The sequence below is a fragment of the Vanessa cardui genome, chromosome 27 (assembly GCF_905220365.1).
Source record: "Vanessa cardui chromosome 27, ilVanCard2.1, whole genome shotgun sequence".
Classification (NCBI taxonomy): domain Eukaryota; kingdom Metazoa; phylum Arthropoda; class Insecta; order Lepidoptera; family Nymphalidae; genus Vanessa; species Vanessa cardui.
The window spans coordinates 7,005,056-7,028,873 of record NC_061149.1 but is presented as its reverse complement, the minus strand read 5'-3'; the positions used below and the strand labels follow the sequence as shown (position 1 = coordinate 7,028,873).

General features: G+C 34.1%; 1 protein-coding gene across 1 annotated transcript in view; it reads right to left on the bottom strand.

The window, feature by feature from the left end:
- The window catches only part of LOC124541239, a 32,538-nt gene extending 11,779 nt beyond the window's left edge, over nucleotides 1-20,759 (bottom strand). The window contains exons 1-3 of the mRNA XM_047119121.1: nucleotides 20,415-20,759; nucleotides 9,733-9,856; nucleotides 282-625 (exon numbers count right to left, since the gene is read on the bottom strand). Coding sequence (XP_046975077.1) covers nucleotides 282-625; nucleotides 9,733-9,856; nucleotides 20,415-20,655 — 709 coding nt within the window. The 5' untranslated portion in view covers nucleotides 20,656-20,759. The remainder of the gene's footprint in view (nucleotides 1-281; nucleotides 626-9,732; nucleotides 9,857-20,414) is intronic.
- Between the last annotated feature and the right edge of the window lie 3,059 nt (nucleotides 20,760-23,818).

The following is a 23,818-nucleotide window of genomic DNA, read 5'->3' as shown; positions in this document are numbered from 1 at the left end:
GAGAAGAAAAGAGGTCTTTCGTTCAAGAGATGTTTATAGAACGTATTCTACATTTTAAATTTTATAGAATTATTTAATTACTTCTATTTGAAGATCTGATTAAAGACAGTTGATTTTGGTGAAAGCCTGCAACATTGGTTAATCAGATTTAGTAAGAGACCATCCACATAAACGCCCTGTCTCATATCTTATCTATACTATATACCAATAATTTTTTTATTTATAATATTACCACTATCAAGAATAAGAAATATTGTCTAAGACCATGCTCCATCACCAACCTTCTACTGAACTGCGATCTACGATTCCATTCTCCGAGTTTTCGCTGTCCAAAGCATGCTCAGCCAATGCGTCCAACGTTTTGGCTCCAAGACTCCACGCGTCAGTCATGAGATCCCTGCCCCGTCTAGCTGTTTCATTCTGCCCCACAACCCAGGACTGGACCCTTCCGAAATTTCGACCTTTGTCTTCCATCTTCTTCATGGGCATCATCACTGGCTGGATCAGCTGTATCTTGGGCGGTTTCTGCTTTTTCTTCTTCATTTTCTTCTTCTCGTTAGCTGATGTTGATATTGTTATGCTGTCGATACCACCTCCATCGTCGTGCTTCTTTCTTGATAACGCTCTGAAACAAAAATGGCTTTCATGAGCGGAGCATTTTCCAAACCAGATTGTTTGTCTTGAGGTGTAACTGTCATAAAGTAGTAAATTATAGTAACAGCCTGTAAATTTTCCACTGCTGGGTTAAGGCCTCTTCTCTCATTAAGGAGAGGGTTTGAAACATATTCCACCACGCTGTTCCAATGCGCGGGTTTTTGCACATGTGGCTGAATTTCAATGAAATTAGACACATGCAGGTTTCCTCACCATGTTTTCCTTCACCGCCGAGCACGAGATAATTTAAGTATATACATATAGTGGTGCTTGCCTGGGTTTGAACCCGACCTCATCGGTGAAGATGTACGCGTTCTAACCACTGAGCCATAACCTGGCTGTCATAACGTCGGGTAAAATCTATACTGATATTATAAATGTGGAAGTAACTCTGTCTCTCTGTAGATCTTTTAGGATCAAACCAATGAAGCGAATTTGATTAAATTCGGTATGAAGCCAGTTAGAACTCCAAGGATAGACATAGGCTACTTTTTTGCCTAACACATGAAAATCAACTCAAAACCAACTCACTGAAAAGCGAGTGAAGCGGCAGGCAACTAGTCAAAATATACGAACAGACATGAAATCGCCAACCGGGTATTGATAGTAAGGAAATATATGCAGATACAATTAAAATTACGAAATTTTTAAGTGCGTAGTTATTGACATATACATGGGCACTTGTAAACTCACGTATAATTTATGTCGAGAGTTATATTGTTAGTACCGTTAGATTCTAATAAATTTATCGAGAATGTATGAAATGCTTTCACATTGTTTCGACAGCCTGTCACCAGTGGAGGCAATACTGTTATACTTTTGATGAAGCTCTTTGCAACACTACTCCAAGGACCAAGATTTTCATCAACAAATGGGACAAAATTTATTGCAAAAGTTAACGTCACTCGGGGTAACTTTAGCCCAGTCAGGACACTTTTTGTAGAAAATAATTGTTTTAATTTGTATACTGCTCTCCAAGTAATATAATATCAGTGGGATTAAACCATTGCTGTGTAAAATTTACAACCGATTTTGATTTTAGTTAAATGCAGGCAAGGAAAATTTTGCGATTTTAGGCTGGGCCAAAGTTTTGCGGATACTTGGGTAACTTTGTACCATGTATGTCTGGATCTGGATTTCACTACGTATGTTTTAATTTCAGGATTATGGGTAACTTTAACCTCGTAATTTAGAGCTAGGAAGAAGCAAACTTACGCCATAGACAATAAAAACATAACAGAAAGGTTAGGGTTGCCATAAAATTAACTAAAAAATGTACATAAGTGTATTTTTTTTTCTGACCCTTGAGAAACAAGGTTTTTTAATAAAAAAAAAAAAAATTGTGCTTAAATCAACCTAAATCTAAAATTAGAAATTCAATATCTTAGTAACAGGAGAAAACAAATACCTTAATCAACAGGAAATAACATAAGAAAGTAGTTGTGAAAGATGCTGAAACTTATAGGTTAATTTCCCCATTCCATGTATAAAAAGTCATCATGTATTTCGTAGTATCCCCTTTTCACAACTATTTGCTCACGATCTAAATACTTCACAACATCTTTTTTGTTACAATTCAGAAAGTCAGGTTTAGATGGCCATTTCCACCCATCTGAAGCTTTTTGCATTACGGAAATCTTTAGGTTCTGTCCCAGGCTCTTGATGACCTTACCAGGAAACAGACACTCTTCGTAACTCACAATACAAAAAGATTCATTGCCCTGTTGACCTGTTTGATTGGTCGTATCTTTGATTGCCTTCTTTTTACTTTGTTTCTCGGCTTTATTATCAGGCTTATTCGTTTTTACAACTATTTCATCCCTTGTTCCAACGAAAATATGAAATTTCCGCCGAAATACTGAATAAATGACCAAAAAAATACTTACATCTCCTCAGTGAAACATAAAATAATGGGATCAAAGTCAGTAACTCGCAGGAAATAATTTATTTCACTCGCATGAGATAACTTTTTCGATGGTTCGAAATACGCGCGCCAAAAACAATTTTATTTTTTTGGTCTGTACACGAAATGTCGATATGACACTTGTCAAGTTATAAATGTGAACATGTACGAAGATAGCTAAAGAATATAATAAATAAAAAATTAAATACATATTCTATGCCTTGTAGCGGTAAATCAATTAAAACTGGCAGTGTTTAAGTGTGGGCCAATGTTTTACTGAAGGCCAAAGTTACCCAGACTGATAGTATTTAAATATTCAGATGTTTTATTAATTTATTCTCATGTTAATGAATTTATTGTCTATTGTGAACATAGCATCTTTGTTAACAAGCTTGGTTTTATTCATCATTACAAAGTATAAAACAGAGTAGCTTACCGCTGTCTGTCCCTATGTATGCTTAGATCATTAAAATTACGCAACGGATTACGATGGGTTTTTGTAAATATATACACAACAACAAATATATACGTGGACAATATACTGAAGAAACACTGATCATTTTAGAAGTGTCTTATGTGATGTCTAAATCAACAAATTCTATAGTATATTTAGTATCAGTATTGCACCCGTGCGAAGCCGGGCGGGTCGCTAGTTTACAATACCGTGGTATTCAAATTAATTAATTTAGATAGAGTGATGAGGATGAGGATGTTTTTTGTATGTAATACATGGACAATATAGTAAAGAAAGAAGAAAAACCTGTAGTACATTTATTAACAGCATTGCACACGTTCGAAGCTGGGTCGGGTCGCTTGTATATAGTATAATATAATATAATAGTTACTTATTTATTTGTCCTCGCTAAATAAATAAAAAACTTGTATAATTAATTTGGTCATTTCAACGAACGAAATCGTCACGTTTTTCATCTTTTAACCGGCATTTATAAACACTAACTCATACCGTGTGAACACGTACAACTTAAACATTAAAATCGTAAACTAGGACGAACGTACTTTGTTTAAAATTTCTCTCCAAAGAAATTTCTAAGCTAATAGACAGTTCAAATATTTATTCTGGTACTTCGTATATCGCACATTATATTTGACGAGCTTCGTGGTCGAGCGTGTACACTGGTTTTCAAGGGTACGCCACTCTGAGGTCTTGGGTTCGATGTAGAAAAAGTTCATTAGTTTTCTGTGTTGTTTTGAGGCTGGGTGTTTGTGGTACCGTCGTTAATTCTGATTTTCCATATCTCAAGTGCTTTATCTACTCACATTGGGATCAGCGTAAAGTATGTGATGTTGTCCAATATTTATTTATTTATATTTGACCGACGAAACCTTATAAAATGTTTAGAATTCCGTTGATAAATGAGAAATCTTTATAGACTTTAATGTTAGCTAGATATCTTAGACGTTGTAGTTTTAAATTGTTGTTTAAAATAAAATTTAAAATAAATGAATGAATTTTATGCAATTTAAAATTAATATAACTTACACAGGAAACAAAATAAAATATATATTTATATTGTAAAGTGGTAAACTTTGTTTGTAGAGGGCATTCTCAATACAATTCTAAATGGTTTACATTCGTAGAAAGCTACATTTTTCTTGAGTTTCTTAAGCTGTCTATGCGTATAATAAAATTGGAGTATCTGTTTGAAATATTAAAATAACTGCTTTATACTAAATACATATGTATGTGTACACACGGTACATATACCAAAATATCGTAATAAAATTTTTTTTAATTGTATGTATTACGGAATAACTTAGGCCACACAACACATAAAATCAAACAAACAAACAGTCTAAATGGAGTCAATTTTGTAACTATTTTAACGATAAATTGACTCGTAAAACGGTAAATTATATTATAATTCTGATTCAATAATTTCAGCAATGGCGACTATTATCAATGTATCACAGTTAACTGGTTACGTGCTTTAGTTGCTGGCTTCGTACAAGCCCACTTGGGCAGGTACCCGTTATCAACTACCGCTAAACAACAGTACCCAGTATTATTGTACGTACTAACAACGGATGTCTACAAACAACAATAACAACAACGGCCTGTAAACTTCCCACAAATGGGAGGCCCCTCCCTTTAAGGAGAAGTTTAGGAGAATATTACGCCACACTTCTCCAATGCTGGTCTGTGATTGAAATTAGACACATGTATAATTCCTCACGATGTTTTCCTTCACCGCCGAATTCGAGATGAATTATAAACACAAATTAAGCATGTGAAAATTCAGTGATGCTTTGAACCTGCAATCATCGGTTAAGATGCACGCGTCCTAACCACTGGGTCATATCGGCTTTGATTAGTTTAAATAATACTTAATTATTCAAAACCTACACGTTTATAGCAGTTTCTATATGTTAATTTAACCCCATAACTAGAATGGTATGAGGACCCGAAACGGAAATCGAACTCACGTGCATCGATATTCGATACATAGTAGCTTTCACTAACGGAACACACATATGATCTACATACTAATGATCATCAACTAAGTATATTGACATACAGTTTCCGAAAAAAGTGTAACGATAAGATGTATGAACTCAAGTAAATTAGCTTCTATTTGTAAAACTATAAACAAAAACAATAAATAAAAATACTTTTTTAAAAAGATTTTATTTAAATGCTCTAAAAAGAGGAAAATAATTCCTTTATAATTTTACTTGCTAATTTATAACCTCATTATAAAAAAATTCTTTAATCATAAAAGATTTTCGCGAGGTTTTCGTAAGTACAAACATATAAGTATTTAATTAAATTGAAATTAGAAGAAATGAAACTTAGCATATTAAATTACAAAATTATATGGTTTTAAGGTTATTACGTGGATCTTGATCGTCCGCCATATTGAATTTAGAATGACGTCACACATATAATCGTGTATTATCATCCAAACTAAACGTGCATACAAACTTTCAGCTTAATCGGCCGAGAGTATCTGCTTCAAAACCGGGTCGTAAGATTCCACCCGAACATACACACATACATACATTGCAAGTTAAATAAAAGCTTTTCAAAAACTGTGTTTGATTTTATACAGAACCATAATTATATTCATATAATTAAACCATAATTATGATAATTTCATTTTACCGTGTAAACATACATAGTGATACTATCTCTATTGAAAAACCACTTCCTACGCCTTTTGTTTTACTAATTTCAGCCATTTCGGAAATCATTTTTGGAGCGAAGTCATTTAACATCGAAACTAAATTTGACCTATTTTGGCCGAAGTCATTGACCCGCTTGTATAAATTATGTAAAAGATGTTTTAAATTAATTAAATGAATAAAGTGTCTTGCGTCTGAGTTAATATATTCGATTGTATTTTGTGTTTAGTTTTAAAATGTATTTTTAGGGGTTATAATGTAATGCGTTGACGTCACAGGTACATTGTATATTAGTTATATATAATAACTAGTTGTCACCTGCGGCTTTTCTCGGGTTTTAGATTGATTCTCATGTGTTATGCAAAGTAGCAAATAGATTCTTGGAGTTCAATTTTGTTGCATACCAAATTTCTTCCAAATCGGTTCAGCGGTTTGATCGTGAAATCAAAAATAAACTCTTTTCAAGTAGGCTTTTACAAGCACTTTTGAATCGTCATTTTACAAGTAAGTAAAGCTACCACCGGTTCGGAAAGTAGATTCTACCGAGAAGAACCAGAAAGAAATTCAGTAGTTACTCTTTTTCAACATTTAAAACATACAAAGTAACAAACATAAATAATATATTTAATACAATTATTTAAATTAATATATCCTACTTGGAAGTCAACAGGTATTAACTCCACGCTTTTTTATCATCTATAAAATCTTGTATTAAATAATATGCATCTTTTACCAATGTATTTATTACAGTCAGAGTTACTTTCACATTTTTAGCATTAAATAATACAGATTTTATTATAAGTAGAACGACGAATATTTCTTTTATACGTCCTAATACTAAAAACATATACTTTCAATTACCTCGAAACGCCTTAATCACAAGGCTACATATATTATAAAGCGGAAATACTAATTTAATTTACGACGCTGTTTTGCTTTTGTTGTTTTTCAAAGCGAATTCAAAACAATCAAGAAACTGCTAATTCTACTAATATATAACGGTAATGATAGGTTAACTTCGAACTATTCCTAAAAAAAATATACTCAGCTTGATATAAATCAAACTAAAATTATACTTTATTCAAGTACGCTATTATATTGAGCCGAGATGGCCCAGTGGTTAGAACGCGTGCATCTTAACCGATGATTGCGGTTTCAATCCCAGGCAAGCACCACTTTATATATGTGCTTAATTTGTGTTTATTATTCATCTCGGGCTCGGTAGTTAAGAAAAACATCCTGAGTAAACCTGCATCAATAAGAGGAGCACGAGATGAATTATAAAGACAAATTAAAGCACATGAATCAGCGGTGCTTGCCTGGGTATGTAGATGCACGCGTTCTAACCACTGGGCCATCTCGACTCATAGAGTCGAGAACCAGCTTTCGCCGGCGGTTTTTCCAAACCGATACGACTTGGAAACTTTCAAGAAAAGAGCCTACTCCTTCCTTAAAGGCCGGCAGCGCACCTGCAAGCCCCCCGGTGTTCCAGATGTCTAATAGCTCTGGTAATCACTTTCTATCAGATGAGCTTTATTATTTATTATTTAGCCAATATTTTATCACTTCATGGTATAAAACAAAGTCGCGTTCTCTGTCCCTATATCCCTATGTATGCTTAAATCTTTTAAACTACGCAACGGATTTTGATGCGGTTTTTTTTTTAATAGATAGAGTGATTTGAGAGGAAAGTTTTTGTCTACAATACTTGGACAATAGAGTAAAGAAATACTGATAATTTTAGAAGTTTCTACTGCATCCATGCGAAACTGAGGGGCGTCGCTAGTGTTAGTGTATATATAAGTGTATAATAGTAGGTTAATTTTGTAAATAGTTTCGTCTTGTATATTATATTTTAAAATCGGAAGTTGTAAAAACTTGATTAGTAATTCAAAGCCTTGTTATTGTATCTAACTGAGGTTAGATATAACATTTTGGTGTTTAACGATCGTTTTAAGGTTAACCTCGAATTAAATATATATAGTATATTGTATTTAATCAAATCAAAATATTATTAATTCCAGTAGGCTTATATAAACAGCTTTGGATTGTTTTTTTGTATGTGTGACATCTTCCCTCTCGCTCTTACGATTTGCAAGAGTTATTTCATGAAAAGGGAAGGAAGTTTTTAACTGGAAGCCTTTAAAAGCGCGCTTTTTAACTATCGTCCCGCCCGGCATCGCACGGGTGCTATACTGATACTGAATATACTTACAACGTTTACAGTTTATCAGTCAATACAGAGACGAGATGGCCCATTGGTTAGAACGCGTGCATCTTAACCGATGATTGCGGGTTCAAACCCAGGCAAGTACCACTGAATATTTCATTTGTTTAATTTCTGCTTATAATTCATCTCGTCCTCCTGCATGTGTCTAATTTCATAGAAATTCTGCCTCATGTGTATTCCATAAATGCGTATAGGAACAGCGTGGTAGAATATGTTCCAAACCTTCTCCTCAAATGGAGTCCTTAGCCCAGCAGTGGGAAATTTACAGGCTGTTGCTGTTGTTTGAACGCACCAATATGTAAGATATTTCATTCAAATATCTTTGGACTAAACTATTTGATTGACTACTATCGTTAACCTGTAATGTTTGTAGCGAGTCTTGCTTTCCCTTAAGTATAGTTTTGTATGAAGACATGTTGAAACAAGTTTTGACTGAACAGTCAATTATCATGAGTCACGTCGGAAGCTGTTTTCTCTAAAGGATTTGCTCTTAATTTTGACCATCGATTTCGGTTTCACTGACACACATCGATACTTTCATTTTTTCCAAACTCACTTTTCGACATTTCTTTTGACGTTTAATAGAATAATAATAATTCTAGCAGTATTTAAATGGCCCACTGCTGGGCTATAACCTTCTCTCCTTTTCGAGGAGAAGGATCAAAACCAAAATCAAAATAAACTTTATTCAAGTAGGCTTTTACAAGCACTTTGAATCGTTATTTAACAATTAAGTGAATCTACCTCCGGTTCAGAAAGTAGATTCTACCGAGTAGAACCGGCAAGAAACTCAGTAGTTACTCTTTTTTAATTTGTCTGTCTGTCTGTCTGTAGCTGTTTTACCGCCAAACCGTTGAACTAAATTGGACGAAATCCGGTATGTAGCAGAATTGCACTCCTAGGACATAGCGCTCATCCAGAACGACAACGTCACATTTGCAAAAATCTCTAAAATGACTTTCTCATTCCAAACGATCTCATTTCGTACATACGTTCTAGAATTATTGTTTCAATAGTAAATGAATAATTCTGACAATATTACACTAGAACGTATGTACGAAATGAGATCTTTTGGAATGAAAAAGTCATTTTAGAGATTTTGCAATTGTGACGATGTCGTTCTGGATGAGTGATAGACTTTTTTGCCTAACACATGACAAACGACCTAAAACGCGAGCGCAGCCACGGGCGGCTTACTAGTATTTCTGTTAGGCGGTTGAACATCTGATGAGAGCGTGAAAACTAACCAGGCTTGTAAATTGTGCATATTGATATCGTCGTTAGACCATTTCCTCTGTCTCGTTTCTCTATTGAGGGAAGTCATATCTCTTTAGCGAATAGGTATTAAATAATTATAATTGTTATCTTTAAAAATGAATTACATTACATATGATATAAATTATTATAAGTAAAGTACGACACAACTTAGATGTAGCATCGGCAAATTCAATAAAAGCGATTACTGCCGATTTTGACCACCAACAGAAATAGCTCCCTATCGCGCCATTCGACGCTATTCGTCGCTATAGATTCTCGAAACAGTTCAACCGAAAAAGCAAGGGTATGTAAATCGACGTGTCAAATTGACGAATATATTAGTTCATATGATGTTAAAAGTTATTACATTTGCGTAAAGATCATATTCACATAAGAAATGAATATTGATAATTTGGGATAGCGTATTTAATTCGGATGTGATCGGTTTTACGAATTTTGCCGATGCTACATCTAAGTTATGCCATACTATGCCAGCTTATCTGAATATCGATATATTTTATGTGCCTTTAGCCTTTTGACTTACCTCGCCATCCCCGTTTGAACGAAGTCAGCAATGCCCGTCAGAGACATTTCGATCTCTTCGCCAAGTTTTGAAGGCATCTCTTCAAAGGATCTGCCTGATGACCTCACTTCAGCGTCCGCGGCATCTGGAGCAATATTAAATAATGCTTTATCTTAAGAAATACTTACATTAGTGATATATGTAAAGTCCATTCCACGAAACGAGCTCCCAAAGGATTTTTTTTATTGTACGCTCATTGGTCAATACGTGTGACCTTCATTAGCCAAATATAATCATTTATCTTAAACTAGCGGCTCGTCCGGACGTAACGCGTGCCTCTTAACCGATGATTGCGAGTTCAAACTCAGGCAAGCACCACTATATGTATGTAGCTATGTGCTTAATTAGTGTTTATAATTCATCTCGTGTTTGGCGGTGAAGGAAAACATTGCGAGGAAATCTGCATGTGTCTAATATAGAAACTCTGCCACATGTGTATTCCACCAACCCGCAATGGAACAGCGTGATGGAATATGTTTCAAACCTTCTCCTCAATGGGAGAGGAGGCTTAAACCTAGCAGTGGGAACTTTACAGGCTGTTTTTGTTGTTGTTGAGTAAAAACAAACATATGTCCATTTATGTATGAAAGTCTATTTGAATGAGAAAATTGTAATTAATTACATTAAATCTTCTCGCATTCATCATCCCTGAGAACAACTCTCGTACAAAGCGATGACAACAAAAGAATGAATGGTTACTTTCGTTCAATGAATGAGTGTGAACTGTTTCACTTTTCATAAGACCGGCTAATCCAGCTTCACTTTTCATGCTTTATATGTTTGTATTTCGAATTAAGGGCAGTCACGAAATTGGATACGTTCGTTTAAAAAGGTAACAAGTGCCTGTCTTTTTGCTGGTAAAGAGTCTTCTTTTCTGTTGAGAAATTTAGGGTGCAAATTCAATTCTGGTTGGTCAATATTCATGATAAACGTCGATACTTTCATTTTTCCGAACTCACTTTTCGACATTTCTTTTGACGTTTGATAGAATAATAACAATTTTAGCAGTATTTAAATGGCCCACTGTTGGGCTATAACCTTCTGTCATAACCAATAGATTTTTACAACCAATAGAAATAGTTCCCTATCGCGCTACTCGACGCTATTCGTCGCTATAGATTCTCGCTTCAGTTCAACCGAGAAAGCAAGGGCATGTTAATTGACGATTAACTTAATGCATATGATATTACAAGTTATTATGTTTGTGTAGAGATCATATTCGCATAAGAAATGAATATTGATGATTTGGGATAGCGTACTTAATTCAGATGTTATATTCATGATGAAAACGCAAGGTAATTTCTTAAATGAACTTTATTGTATTTGGTATGAAACATCTTTTAAAGTCTCAGGGTAAGACCGACTCTTACACGATTACAGCAAAGATTATGAAGGCTCTTTTATGGCATGGTTTTGTTTGATAACCAAGTCAGGTAAAACTGAAATCCTATTCAATTGACCTTTGACCAGATTTTATTTATGTGATAGGATTCTGCTGGTTTGCTACTAGCAGAATGGAAAAGGCTTGCAGGTGCGGACTTCAAGGAAGGTTTGGGCTCTTTTATTGAAGGTTCCTAAATCGTATCGGTTCGAGCTGGTTTCATAGAATGGTTGTGCGAGGCAGAATTTTCTGCCTTTAGGTTTAAAAACATTTGTTTTTAAAATGTGTATTTTCGGACATCTAGGTGAAGCTTCGTATTATAATGAGATTCATTTTATTCGTTTTTAAGAACCCTAGTTAGATCTATTTCTGACAAGCCTCTATCTTCGTTGCTAATAAATATAGTAACAGCCTGTAAATTTCCCACTGCTGGGATAACGGCTCCTCTTCCATTAAGGAGAGGGTTTGGAACATACTCCACCGCGCTGTTCCAATGCGGGTTGGTAGAATGCACATGTGGCAGAATTTCGATGAAATTAGACACATGCAGGTTTCCTCACGATGTTTTCCTTCACCGCCGACCACGAGAGTGCTTGCCTGGGTTTGAACCCGCAATCATCGGTTAAGATGCACGCGTTCTAACCACTGGGCCATCTCAGCTCTTCTATATATAATAAATATATCTATATGATATAAAAATATAGTCGATCTATATCGATTTATATCTTCCAAAATACGCAACGGATTTTAATGCGGTTTTCATCAATAAACAGATTTGTAAAAGAGGAATGTTTATTATTTATAATACTCGCCTATTAAAGTAGAGAAAAGACAGCTTCCTTATTTAAAAATAAATACACATATATATAGAAATCAAACAGTTGGATGACCTTTATTATATCCGTGTAAAGTCGTGATAACTAAGTAGTTATAATTATAGAAAACCGCGTTGGCTAAGCTGTTATAATTATAGAAATAAATATTCAAATTGGTTACGAAACTCTGTTAATTATTGTGGATCCTTTGCCCCGCGAAGTCCACATTTTAATCATCATTATCATTACACAGTATAAAACAAAGTCGCTTACCGCTGTCTGTCCCTATATATGCTTAGACCTTTCAAATTACGCAACGGATTTTGATGCGTTTTTTTTAATCGATACAGTGATTCGAGAGCAAGGTTTCTGTATATAAATACATGGACAATATAGTAAATAAACACTGATAATTTTAGTAGTATCTAATGTGATGTGAATAAACAAATTCTGTAGTATATTTAGTATCAGTATTGCACCCGTGCGAAGACGGGGCGGGTCGCTAGTGCAAATACATATTTTCCGTATTGCATTGCATTGTTTTTATAGTCTGTAATAAGGTATCAAGGTTAAATAAGCAGAGCGTGCGTGTTTCGCGCCCATTAGCGCATAAGACCACAACAAGGGAACATGAGTCGTGATATAAAAACTTTTTCTTTTGTTTTCGAGAATGTTTAATTGTTACACGTTGCACTTACTTGGTTGTACCACCCACTCATCAGATATTCTACCGGCAAATAGCAGTATTTGGTATTGTTGTGTTCTGGTTTCAAGGGTGAATGAGCCAGTGTAACTACAGGCACAATAACAATAACAGCCTGTAAATTTCCCACAGAGCTCCTCTCCTTTTGAGGAGAAAGTTTAGAGCATATTCCACTACGCTGCTAATGTGGCAGAATTTCGTTGAAACTAGTCACATGCAGGTTTCCTGACGATGTTTTCAGAGCACGAGATGAATTATAAACACAAATTAAGCACACGAACATAAGTCATGCTTGCCTGGCTTTGAAACCGCAATCATTGGTAAGAGTTCATGCCACTGAGCCATCTCCTAGTCCTTCCTTACGTAAAATTGAGGTGCGCGAGTAACAATTGGTATAATTTGGTACATGATAAAAATAAATATATTATCAACGAGATTGTCGAAGTATTCGTATATGTAAAATATATATGTTATAGCATTTTTTAATAAACGTCCACATATCTCACGAACATCGTATGCGTGCGGTGTTGTGTGCTAATCTTAATCTAGCAATTAGTCTATCACGATTTGAAAGTTTGCCCAACAGTTATAGATCATTTAAGAGATTATGCGTTAATTTATAAGAGTAGTCGCCCGTGACTTCGCTTGCTTTTTAGGGGTTGATAGCGTGTGTCCTTCCTTAAAGTTTTTTGAGTTTAAGTTTACTACATACCAAATTTCATTAAAATCGGTTTAGCGGTTTGGTCGTGAAAGAGCGACAAACAGACAGGGTTACGTTTTTTTTTACTTGGTGGTAGGGCTTTGTGCCCCTCTGGGTACGTACCACCAATTCATCAATTCAACCGCCAAATAACAGTACACATTGGCACATTGACGATGTAAGGAATAGTTAATATTTCTTACAGCTTCATTGTCTATGGGTGATGGTGACCACTTACCATCAGGTGGCTCATATGGTCGTCCGCCAACCTATAATATAGATAAATTAACGTTCAATCCCTTGGTAGTCGGTCTTTGTTCAAGCCCGTGTGGTAAGTACCACCCACTCATCAATTCCATCGCCAAACTAAAGTACTCAGTATTGTTGTGTTCCGGTTAGAAGCGCGAGTGAGCCAGTGTATACAAGGGACGGAACATTGTATTGTTAATAATTCTTACAGCACCACGCGTAAACATACCTACTCCAAATAGAGAAGAAAATAAAAACAAACAACATTTCATGGCAAATTGACGCGAGCCATTGGTCGAGAGCTTGATTAATCTGTGACATTCACTATGAATTCGTTGAAAATCGCGTTCACGAAGATGATGTCGAAAATAAAGAAAATTAAAGCGCATTTAGGTAGTTCAGCGGAATAGTATTGTATATAAACATATAATAATATTATAAAGAGGAAAGCTTTGTTTATTTTTTTGTAATTAATAGGAAAAAGACTACTGGACCGATTTAAAAAAAAACTTCCAGAATTTGAAAGCTGCATTATTCACGAGTAACATAGGCTAAATTAGATTTTGGAAAAAATACGGCGAGTTTTTCGGACTAAAGGTGTAAAAACCAGGCTCAACTTCTTACTTATATTTATTTAATCTTTATGGGTTATTTTTTATTTCTCTTGATATATGCCATCCTGTCACAAATCTAAAATCTACGCGGATTGATAGCAGGCAGAAGCTAGTAAACATAGTAAAGATACAGATTGTAATCTTAATAGCCACAACAAATAATATAATATGATATATGTACTAATAGCAGAAATTCGAAAATAACAATGTGTGTCTGTCTATCTATTGTGTCACGCAAGAATCACTGAACCGAATTTGATAAATAAATTAATTAATTTTTATTTCATCAATAACCAAGACAGTACAATAACATCTCAAAGGTTGATTTCTTTTGAGTGCCACGAGCCCCGTACCAGAAGTCGCTCTTTCTTAACACACTCATACTTTAATACTCATAATTTATTTTTTATTAATTTAATTAACAAAGCAAGCGTTTAAAGAATGACACAGACTTTTTAAATGTAGTTGGACCAATCGCTATAACGCCGACGCCGAGACATCAACTTATAAATAAAATTAAAATAACTTTCTTTTTACATAAAATTTAAAATTCCCTAATAACACTTTCCATATAATTACAGAACTTTCTACTTATTTAAGAAAAACGCAACCGGTTTTAAGAAATACGTGAAATTCGACGTCCTACATTTCGAGTTATGGGATGATAAATTCCGATACGGCGTTTTGTTAAAATTATAATAATTACACATTCATACTGTATATCAGAGCCGAGATGGCCCAGTGGTTAGAACGTGTGCATCTTAACCGATGATTGTGGGTTCGAACCCAGGCAAGCACTACTATATGTGCTTAATTTGTGTTTATAATTCATCTCGTGCTCGGCATTGAAAGAAAACATCGTAAGGATCGTGTCCGTAAACCGCAACAAAATCCATTGTGTAATTTTACAGAAGCCACTTAGTTTTATACTATGTATTGATCACCGGTTACTTAATTAAACCAACCAGAATAAAATCACTCTATTATTATAGTAAAATACAATATATACCTACTTATAATATATAAAACAAAAAACTACAAGCAAATTAGAATATCATAATTAATAATAATTACATTTAATTACGTAATAGAGGGCAATTAAAAGGCTAAAAGGTAATATAAGAAAAAACTACTTTGACCTTGATTTGACGCTATATCATTGGAGAGATCTTTATCAATCTGTGGTCGACATTCGTGAGAAAATGGCGATTTAAATAACGGCGAAGTTATTTGAACTTTGGAAGTTAAATTAAAGTGGGTACAAGTAGTTTTATAAATAAAGGTATATTAGTAAACCGTACAGTACACCAGAGTTTAAAGTATGCTTGAAATATGTAAATAAATATGAGACAACAACACGTACATTACTCTGATCCCAAAGTAAGTAGCTAAAGCACTTGTGTTATGGAAAATCAGAAGTAACGATACCACAAACACCCAGACCCAAGACAACATAGAAAACTAATGATAATCTACATCGTTTCGGCCGGACGAACCCGTGTGTACACACCACTCGAGCACAGAGGTCGTCAAAATCGTAATACATAGAACTGGACCGGAATATGGGCCACCTGACATGGTCACTGTGGACTGTGTTTTGCTTATGGTCAGCGCAGTCTTCTCCTTCCATACATCTCTATCGGACGTCATAAGTAACATTCTTTCTTACCATATCTTACACACAATCCATTCACGTGTTCACTTTGGGTTCTGTTAGAAATATCAATCATCCCCTTTATATGCCTTGTGAATGTTGTTAAACTCACTCACTTACTCTTTAAACAACAATACCAAGTATATAACTAGTGACAATGGTAGGGGTGACCGGTGTTTACGCAGCAAACGTACGAGAAAGGAGGTAGCTTCTAACGTTATCAACATCTACCCGCAAACTCCAGTCTCGTGAACAAGACATTCGTAGATAATGTCGAAATATCGAGCTCCACCGGACAAAAATAAAAAACATGGTAAATATCCCGAAATTAATAACTTTAATAATACCAAGTATTACTGTTTGGCGCGCAGAGTATCTGATGAGTAGGCGTTACCTACCCAGACGGATTTGCAAAGCCTACCAAGTTAAAAGAGATTTATTGATAATATATATAATCTAAAATGGAATATATTTATCACGTTTTGCATCGGTGACGTTTATCCGAGCTTTCGACGTAAACGATCACGGGTTGGGTTCCCATTTAAGGCACGATACCGGAATACGGTTCGTTTTCACACCAGTTACTGGTACATCCATTAGCGCTGTAAACGTCTACAGTGCAATTTATTATTGACGAAATCTTTATCTGTATCAATTTATTTATAGATCAGATCCTTTGCAAGGAATAATGATCTACTTAAAATCAAATACAATCAAATCAAATAAATTTATTCAAGTAGACCTTCACAAGCACTTTTGAATCGTCATTTTACAATTAAGTTACCACCGGTTCGGAAAGTTGATTCTACCGAGAAGAACCGCCAAGAAACTCAGTAGTTACTCTTTTTCAACATTTACAAAATATTAGTCATATTAGTTAAATACAATTATATATGTATGTAATGTATCCTGCCTGGAAGTCAACGGGTATTAATTCCACGCTTTCTTATCAAAATCAAAATCAAAATAAACTTTATTCAAGTAGGCTTTTATAAGCACTTTTGAATCGTCATTTTACAATTAAGTGAAGCTACCACTGGTTCGGAAAGTAGATTCTACCGAGAAGAACCGGCAAGAAACTCAGTAGTTACTCTTTTTTAACATTTAAAAAATACAACGTCATGTTAATTAAATACAATTATTTCAATTAATGTATCCTGCTTGGAAGTCAACAGGTATCATCTACATAATATTCTTGTATCGAATAATATGCCTTTTTACTAATGTATTTTTTGACAATCATTGTCATACTTGGGTAAATTTACAAAGAATAACGATCAAATCTTCGAGTAGCTTTTGCCCGCGCCTTCGTCCGCTTTGATTTGTAACAGGAAAACGTATCTCAGAAGATCAATCAAAGAGTAAAATATGGGTTATTAAATATTAAAGATGCATAATGTTGAAAGAACTATTTCCTAACTCCTAATGATTGAGGACTCACACCTTCCATCATAAGCTCAGCAGCATAACATTATGGTCGTCAGAAGCAAATGCCAATATAACTTCAGAAAATTTGAGGTTTTCCCTAGATTTCGCCAAGATCCCATCATCAGACCCTGATATCACAATCACCGGTTAAGATGTACGCGTTTTAACCAATATGCATATTAAACATAATCTATATAAAACGAAGTATCAGTCTAGTAAAGAGTCAAGCAGATTTACTATAAGGAAATTGCACTAGCGTCTTACGAAACTCCAAAAGTTTGTGTTTTATAAATTTCGCGCGGGTAAAACCGCTGGTTCAGCTAGTAATATACATAAATAAAACCTATTTAAATAGTAAATCATAATACGTGTTTTTTTAACTCTTTACCCAAGAACAAACTGACACAATGAAAGTAGAATCATTTTACCACAACTTCATAAGCAGATGAAATAATAATAAATGTTTTCATGCAATTTTGACACTTATATACATGGAGACAAAGCATCAAGTACATAATTGGTTTAATACAATTATATACACAGAGGAATTTAGCGAGTTTAAGACGTTTATTTCGAAGTCACGGTGGTTACCTGCAAATTTCTATTAATCGTTTGTTTTAACACTTATTTATATTATAACCGATTTAAAATGAACGAGGTTATGTGTTTTACGTATATTTTCTTTCTATAAATTTAATTGTTGCCGCTACGGAAAAACATGTAGCAATAAAAGATCTGAATATTCATGTCTTATATAAAATTACTTTTTTGTCCTATTTGCTGTCGAAACGCTTGGTCCTTGGAGTAGTAGTGCAAAATTCATCAATATTACACCTTGTCTTATTGCCTCCACTGGTAACAGGCTCGTTCGTTATTAACCCAGAGGATCGGAACTGCGATTCAACGGGGAAATGCTGCTAGAATTCTTGCCACCATTCCATGCGGTCATAATTTATACAGTAACTAGTTTTAGTTCATATTGGTATATATATATTTATAAATTTAATGTTATTAATTCTTATGTAAATAAATGTGAGCCGAGATGGCTCATTGGTTAGAACATGTGTATCTTAACCGATGATTTCGGGTTCAAACCCAGGCAAGCACCACTATATATATGTGTGTTTATAATTCATCTCGAGTTAGGCGGTGAAGGAAAACATCGTGAGGAAACCTGCATGTGTCTAATTTCATTGAAATTCTGCCACATGTGCATTCCACCAACCCGCATTGGAACAGTGTGGTGGAATATGTTCCAAGCCCTCTCCTTAATGGGAGAGGAGGCCATTAGCCCAGCAGTGGGAAATTTACAGGCTGTTACTTTAATAAATGTAATTTATTTTTAAAGGAATTACAATTATCAATTTTGGGTAGAATGTCTTGTACAGTTTAGGTTCGAGGTCAGACCGAGAAGACCTCATAGAAGTAGAGAGTCAGGTTACTTTAAGCAATTGTAAAAAGAAAAGTGTCTATAACAATTTACCCAGTGGCGGATTAATCAATAGGCTAAGTAGGCTGGAGCCTAGGGCGGCAGATTAATGGGGGCGGCAAATTTTGCCCAAATTTTTTATTATCTTACAGAAAAAAACCTTATAATTATTTTACACATTACGTCCGTAATCCGTATACTCACTGAATAGCGGGTTGTAAAAATAATCTAGTAACTGACTGAAATATCACCTAAATTATAATCATACTAATAACGGGAAAAAACTAATGTAATGAGGACGATAGAACACAAATCATAAAAGTAACAAAAAAAAGGAGGGAGGGCATAAATTGAATAGTCTACTAGCCTAATCCGACTCTGAATTTACCCAATTGTATAAATTGGTTGAGCGTCATTCAGAACGTTGGTTGATCAGCGCTTTTGTAAAGTGGCTTAGTATTTAATTGGATGACTAATTAGGCTGTTTGTGTTCGACATATATATAACGATTGACAATGTTTCTATCAACAAGATTTATATTATTCTAGCATAGACTAGAAAAAGCATGTTTATTTAATTGTATAATAAATAAATATTGGACAACATCACGTACATTACTCTGATCCCAATATAAGTAGTTAGCATTTTTGTTATGGAAAATCTGAAGTAAGACAACATAGAAATGCAATGAACTTTTTCAATATCGACTCAGCCGGATGAACCCGCGACCTCGGTGTGGCGTACCCATGAAAACCGGTGTACACACTACTCGACCACTGAAGTCGTCTTTTTTATTTAATAATTAAAAAATTAACAGCAAGCGTATATAGTATATTTATTTATAAATCGTTTATCCTGACTGACTATAAACACACAGATGTAATGGTGGTAGGGTTTTGTGGCTTTGGTGGGTACCACTTGTTCGTCAGATATTTTTTGCAAGACAGCGAATGATAAGTATTTGAAGTCAAAATGGCCCAAGTGACAAAACATCTTAGTTCCCATGTTATGTTATAGTCTACATTCTTCTTTGGAGTTCAAGTTTGCTCAACAATAATTAACATCAAATTTGGTTCAGCCGTTTTGTAGTAAAAGAACAACAGACAGACACAGTTACCGTCGCGTTTGTAATATTATAAATACATTAAGGAAGAAAGTGCGTTATCTCAAATTTCGTTGATTTTTTTGAGAAAACAAAGTTTTCGTAAATAAGATTTATCATTATTATTGCGGTTTTTAGGACCGCTTCCAACTCAGTGTAAAAAGTTGATTCAAATGCAAGAGAATGCTCGAAATGCTCAAAGTCGTATATTAGATAAAATCATAAGGAAATTAGCAATTTTGAATTCCTTACAGAAAAAAAAAACTTTTGGCATTCAGCCTTGTGTGAAATATTAATGTAATTGCATATTTAATAAAATGCAGGTTTTATTATGTATGTTAAAAAAATATGTCATACCAACGTTTTATAATTTATCAGTTACTTTTTTTTTAATACTTTTTATTTTATTTTTAGACATGTGTCAAAATCTTTTGAGAATTTCTTAATTTTCGTAATAAATATTTTAAAAGAAATAATATTAATTTAAAGCATTTTAATTGTATTTATAAAAATGTGTGTTTTATTATTTGATATACAAAATTAAAAAAAGAAATACTTTTTTAATTACCTGCCCATTGCCGCCTTTGCTTATCAACATCTTTATCCCAGCTGTCGAGTAACTTTCCCGCCATTTCCCTTGTACAGGACCACGCATCCCTCTCACCGAAACAGTCCATAAACGAATTAAAACTCGGCGCCAAATTCTTCCCTAAATTCATAACATATTCGTATGATCTTTCAAATAAACTATCACTTTTAACGCTCGTAAAAAATAGCACGAAAAATATGAAATATATTTTCGCCGCCATTTTGACGTCGCTGTCAAAAATTTACGCGGCGTTTTTTTTTTTTTATTATTTCAATGTGCTAGTGCTTTCACGTTCAAGGCTGAACTGATTCATCGGTGTGAAAGTCGTCTTTATACATACTTGGTATTCATATACAGCTGTCGCTCCCACACGTAGGGGAAAATAAACTCAAGCGTTAACAAGACAGTGTTTATTTTTAATAATATTCGTTATATTCCCATCTCTCTCGTATTTGTATATTTAATGGTTATTATAGGCCATTTTATTTGTATACTTTCTTTTGACGCAAGGAGTTTGTCTTAACTTGTAACTGTGCGTAAAGTTAATTATGAACTTTTTATCTGTTTTAATAATTTGTTTAATTTTGAATCTATTAGGGACCTGTTAAACTTTTTTTTAATACATATGCTGTGACATTTGTTTATAGAAATATATATATATATATATATATATATATATATATATATATATATTTCTAATTCTATTCATTCATAAAATTAATAATATTTAAATATTTAAGAATATATAAAATGTAATTAAGACAGAATATTCTGTTCAATAAATATTTCATTTTAAAAATTTTATTGGAAAAGTAAAAGTAACTGACATTTTACTACACTGATACCTAATTATTGTTTTTAATTATTAAGAGAAGCGGACAATTTCTTATAAATGTAGGTCTTTAGCTAAACTATAGTAATAAAAAAACAGAATATCGACTATAAAATTTGATTGTAAATGATATTAAATTTTAAGCAACTTTGTAGATGAATAATACTACTGAACCATAACAAATAACAAAGTTATCTTTGACTAAGCATTACAATATTCAGACGAAAAACATCGTATAACGCGCGTTTATTTTTAAACAAAAATATTTTATTAATAATTAATTATAGATTGCGTTGACAGTGATTTAATGTAATATATATTTTAAATATACTTTGGTTATCAAAGTACGAATTAAACTGCCGAATTTTTTTTGTGCCAATAAGTCACAGAGTATTTCGCCAAGAATTATAAGATTGACAATAAATAAATCCTGTCAAAATCATATGTCATTCTTATTTTATTACTCTGTGTCATTGTACTTACGTCAAAAACACTGTTTCGCCAAAAAAAGGTTATGGCATAAACTTTTCATATAGCCGTGTAAAGCATGGTCAAGTAACTGGTGTTATATACAAATAGGTACATGTAGATCAACGTTTTGGAAATTATAAATGATGACTGGTATTACAACTTTGATGGAAGTGTCATTAACAGGCGTGGAAACCTTAATTCGTTTTATAGAATCCTTTTTTAACTAAATTCTGAATATCAACCTTTGAAACGCGAGTTAAGCTGCGGGTAACATGTATATTGTATAGTCTATGCTGTTTTAATCTGATTTGATAAACGGGTCGGCATTAGAAATTCGCATCCCGAATTTGATGATAGTAGGGGTTGTTTCTTAAAGGGGTTGTTCCCCTCTCTCGAAATTTACCACTCCCAACCCGCGGAAACCCATAGTTTTTTTTAATGTGCGTTTAAAGTTACGTGTAACGGATCGATATTTTACATTATAATTAACCTTAAATCATTATTTTTATGTTTATTAGCTTTTTTCTGTATTATATTTTAACAAATACTATATTAATTTATAGTAAAAAAAACGTGTAAAAGTTTAATTTAATTTTGTAGTGAAACGATTCTTTTGTAAAGAAAATAATAATCACCCAGAAGATTTTACGAACATGATAATAGAATACAATATAACATAAAATATAAAAAAGATCCATTTATCGCATTATTAAATGTAGTCAAGTATATATACAGATAAATGGTTCTTATAAATTTCTAAAATATACCTATTGTTGTTTCTATTTTTCACCCAAAATTAACAGCTGTGAGGGGCACAGGAGTGAAGCCACTCCGGCAACAAAAATAGTAGATATTTATAGTAGCTAAGGATAGGTTAGGTTAGGTTAGATTTTATGACCAAACGCTGCGCAAGCCGAGCGAGCGAAGCGAGCGTGCCGCGGCAGCGGCCGGCGCAGCGCCAGAAATCACATTGTATACCAATAATTGGAATTTTATATCTCTCCCCTTCCAAAATTTAACTAACAGTACGAATTTTGATGATTTTAGTATTGAAATTTAAAAATTGAAAAAAAAAAACTAATGATTTGCGCGCGGGGGGAGTGGTGGTGTAGGTACTACACCACGCCCCCTTACCCCCCACCCCTTCCCCAACCTTAAATTCGGGATGCGAATTTCTAATGCAATCCCTGATAAACTAACCATATTTATATAATACTAGGGACCCACCCCGTTCCTGCTAATTTTACAACCTATGTCTTTAAATCCAGTTCCTTTCTGGATCTCACTCCCGATTTTATCCTTGAAAGATACTTCGAGCATAAAATATATACTGATATTATAAACGTAACTCTGTCTGTCCGTCTTTCACTACTAAACCGCTGAACCGATTTTGATGAAATTTTGTATAAAGCAAACTTGAACTCCAAGGATAGATATAAGGAAAACGGGCGATAACTAGTAGTGTTTAAAGGTTTTCATATTATTAGATACAAAATGTTATAGATGACAAAAAACAACAACAGCCTGTAAATTCCCCCTGCTGGGCTAAAGGCCTCCACTCCCTTTGAGGAGAAGGTGTGGAACATATTCCACCACGCTGTTCCAATGCGGGTTGGTGGAATACACATGTGGCAGAATTTCTATGAAATTTGTCACATGCAGGTTTCCTCAAGATGTTTTCCATCACCGCTGAGCACGAGATGAATTATAAAGAGATATTTAGCAAATGAAACAGCGGTGCTTGCCTGGGTTTGAACTCGCATTCGTCGGTCAAGATGCACGTGTTAAAACCACTGGGCCATCTCCGTTCTTGACATAACAAAAAAGCTTGGAGTTAATTCCTGTTGACGTCCAAGCAGGATATATTAATTTAAATAATTGTATTAACTATATTCTTTTAAATGTTGAAAAAGAGTAACTACTGAGTTTCTTGCCGGTTTTTCTCGGTAGAATCTACTTTCCGAACCGGTGGTAACTTCACGTAATTGTAAAATGATGATTCAAAAGTGCTTGTTTAAAGCCTACTTGAATAGTTTATTTTGATTTTGTAAAGGTTTTATAGACATGAGTCGGATTTATT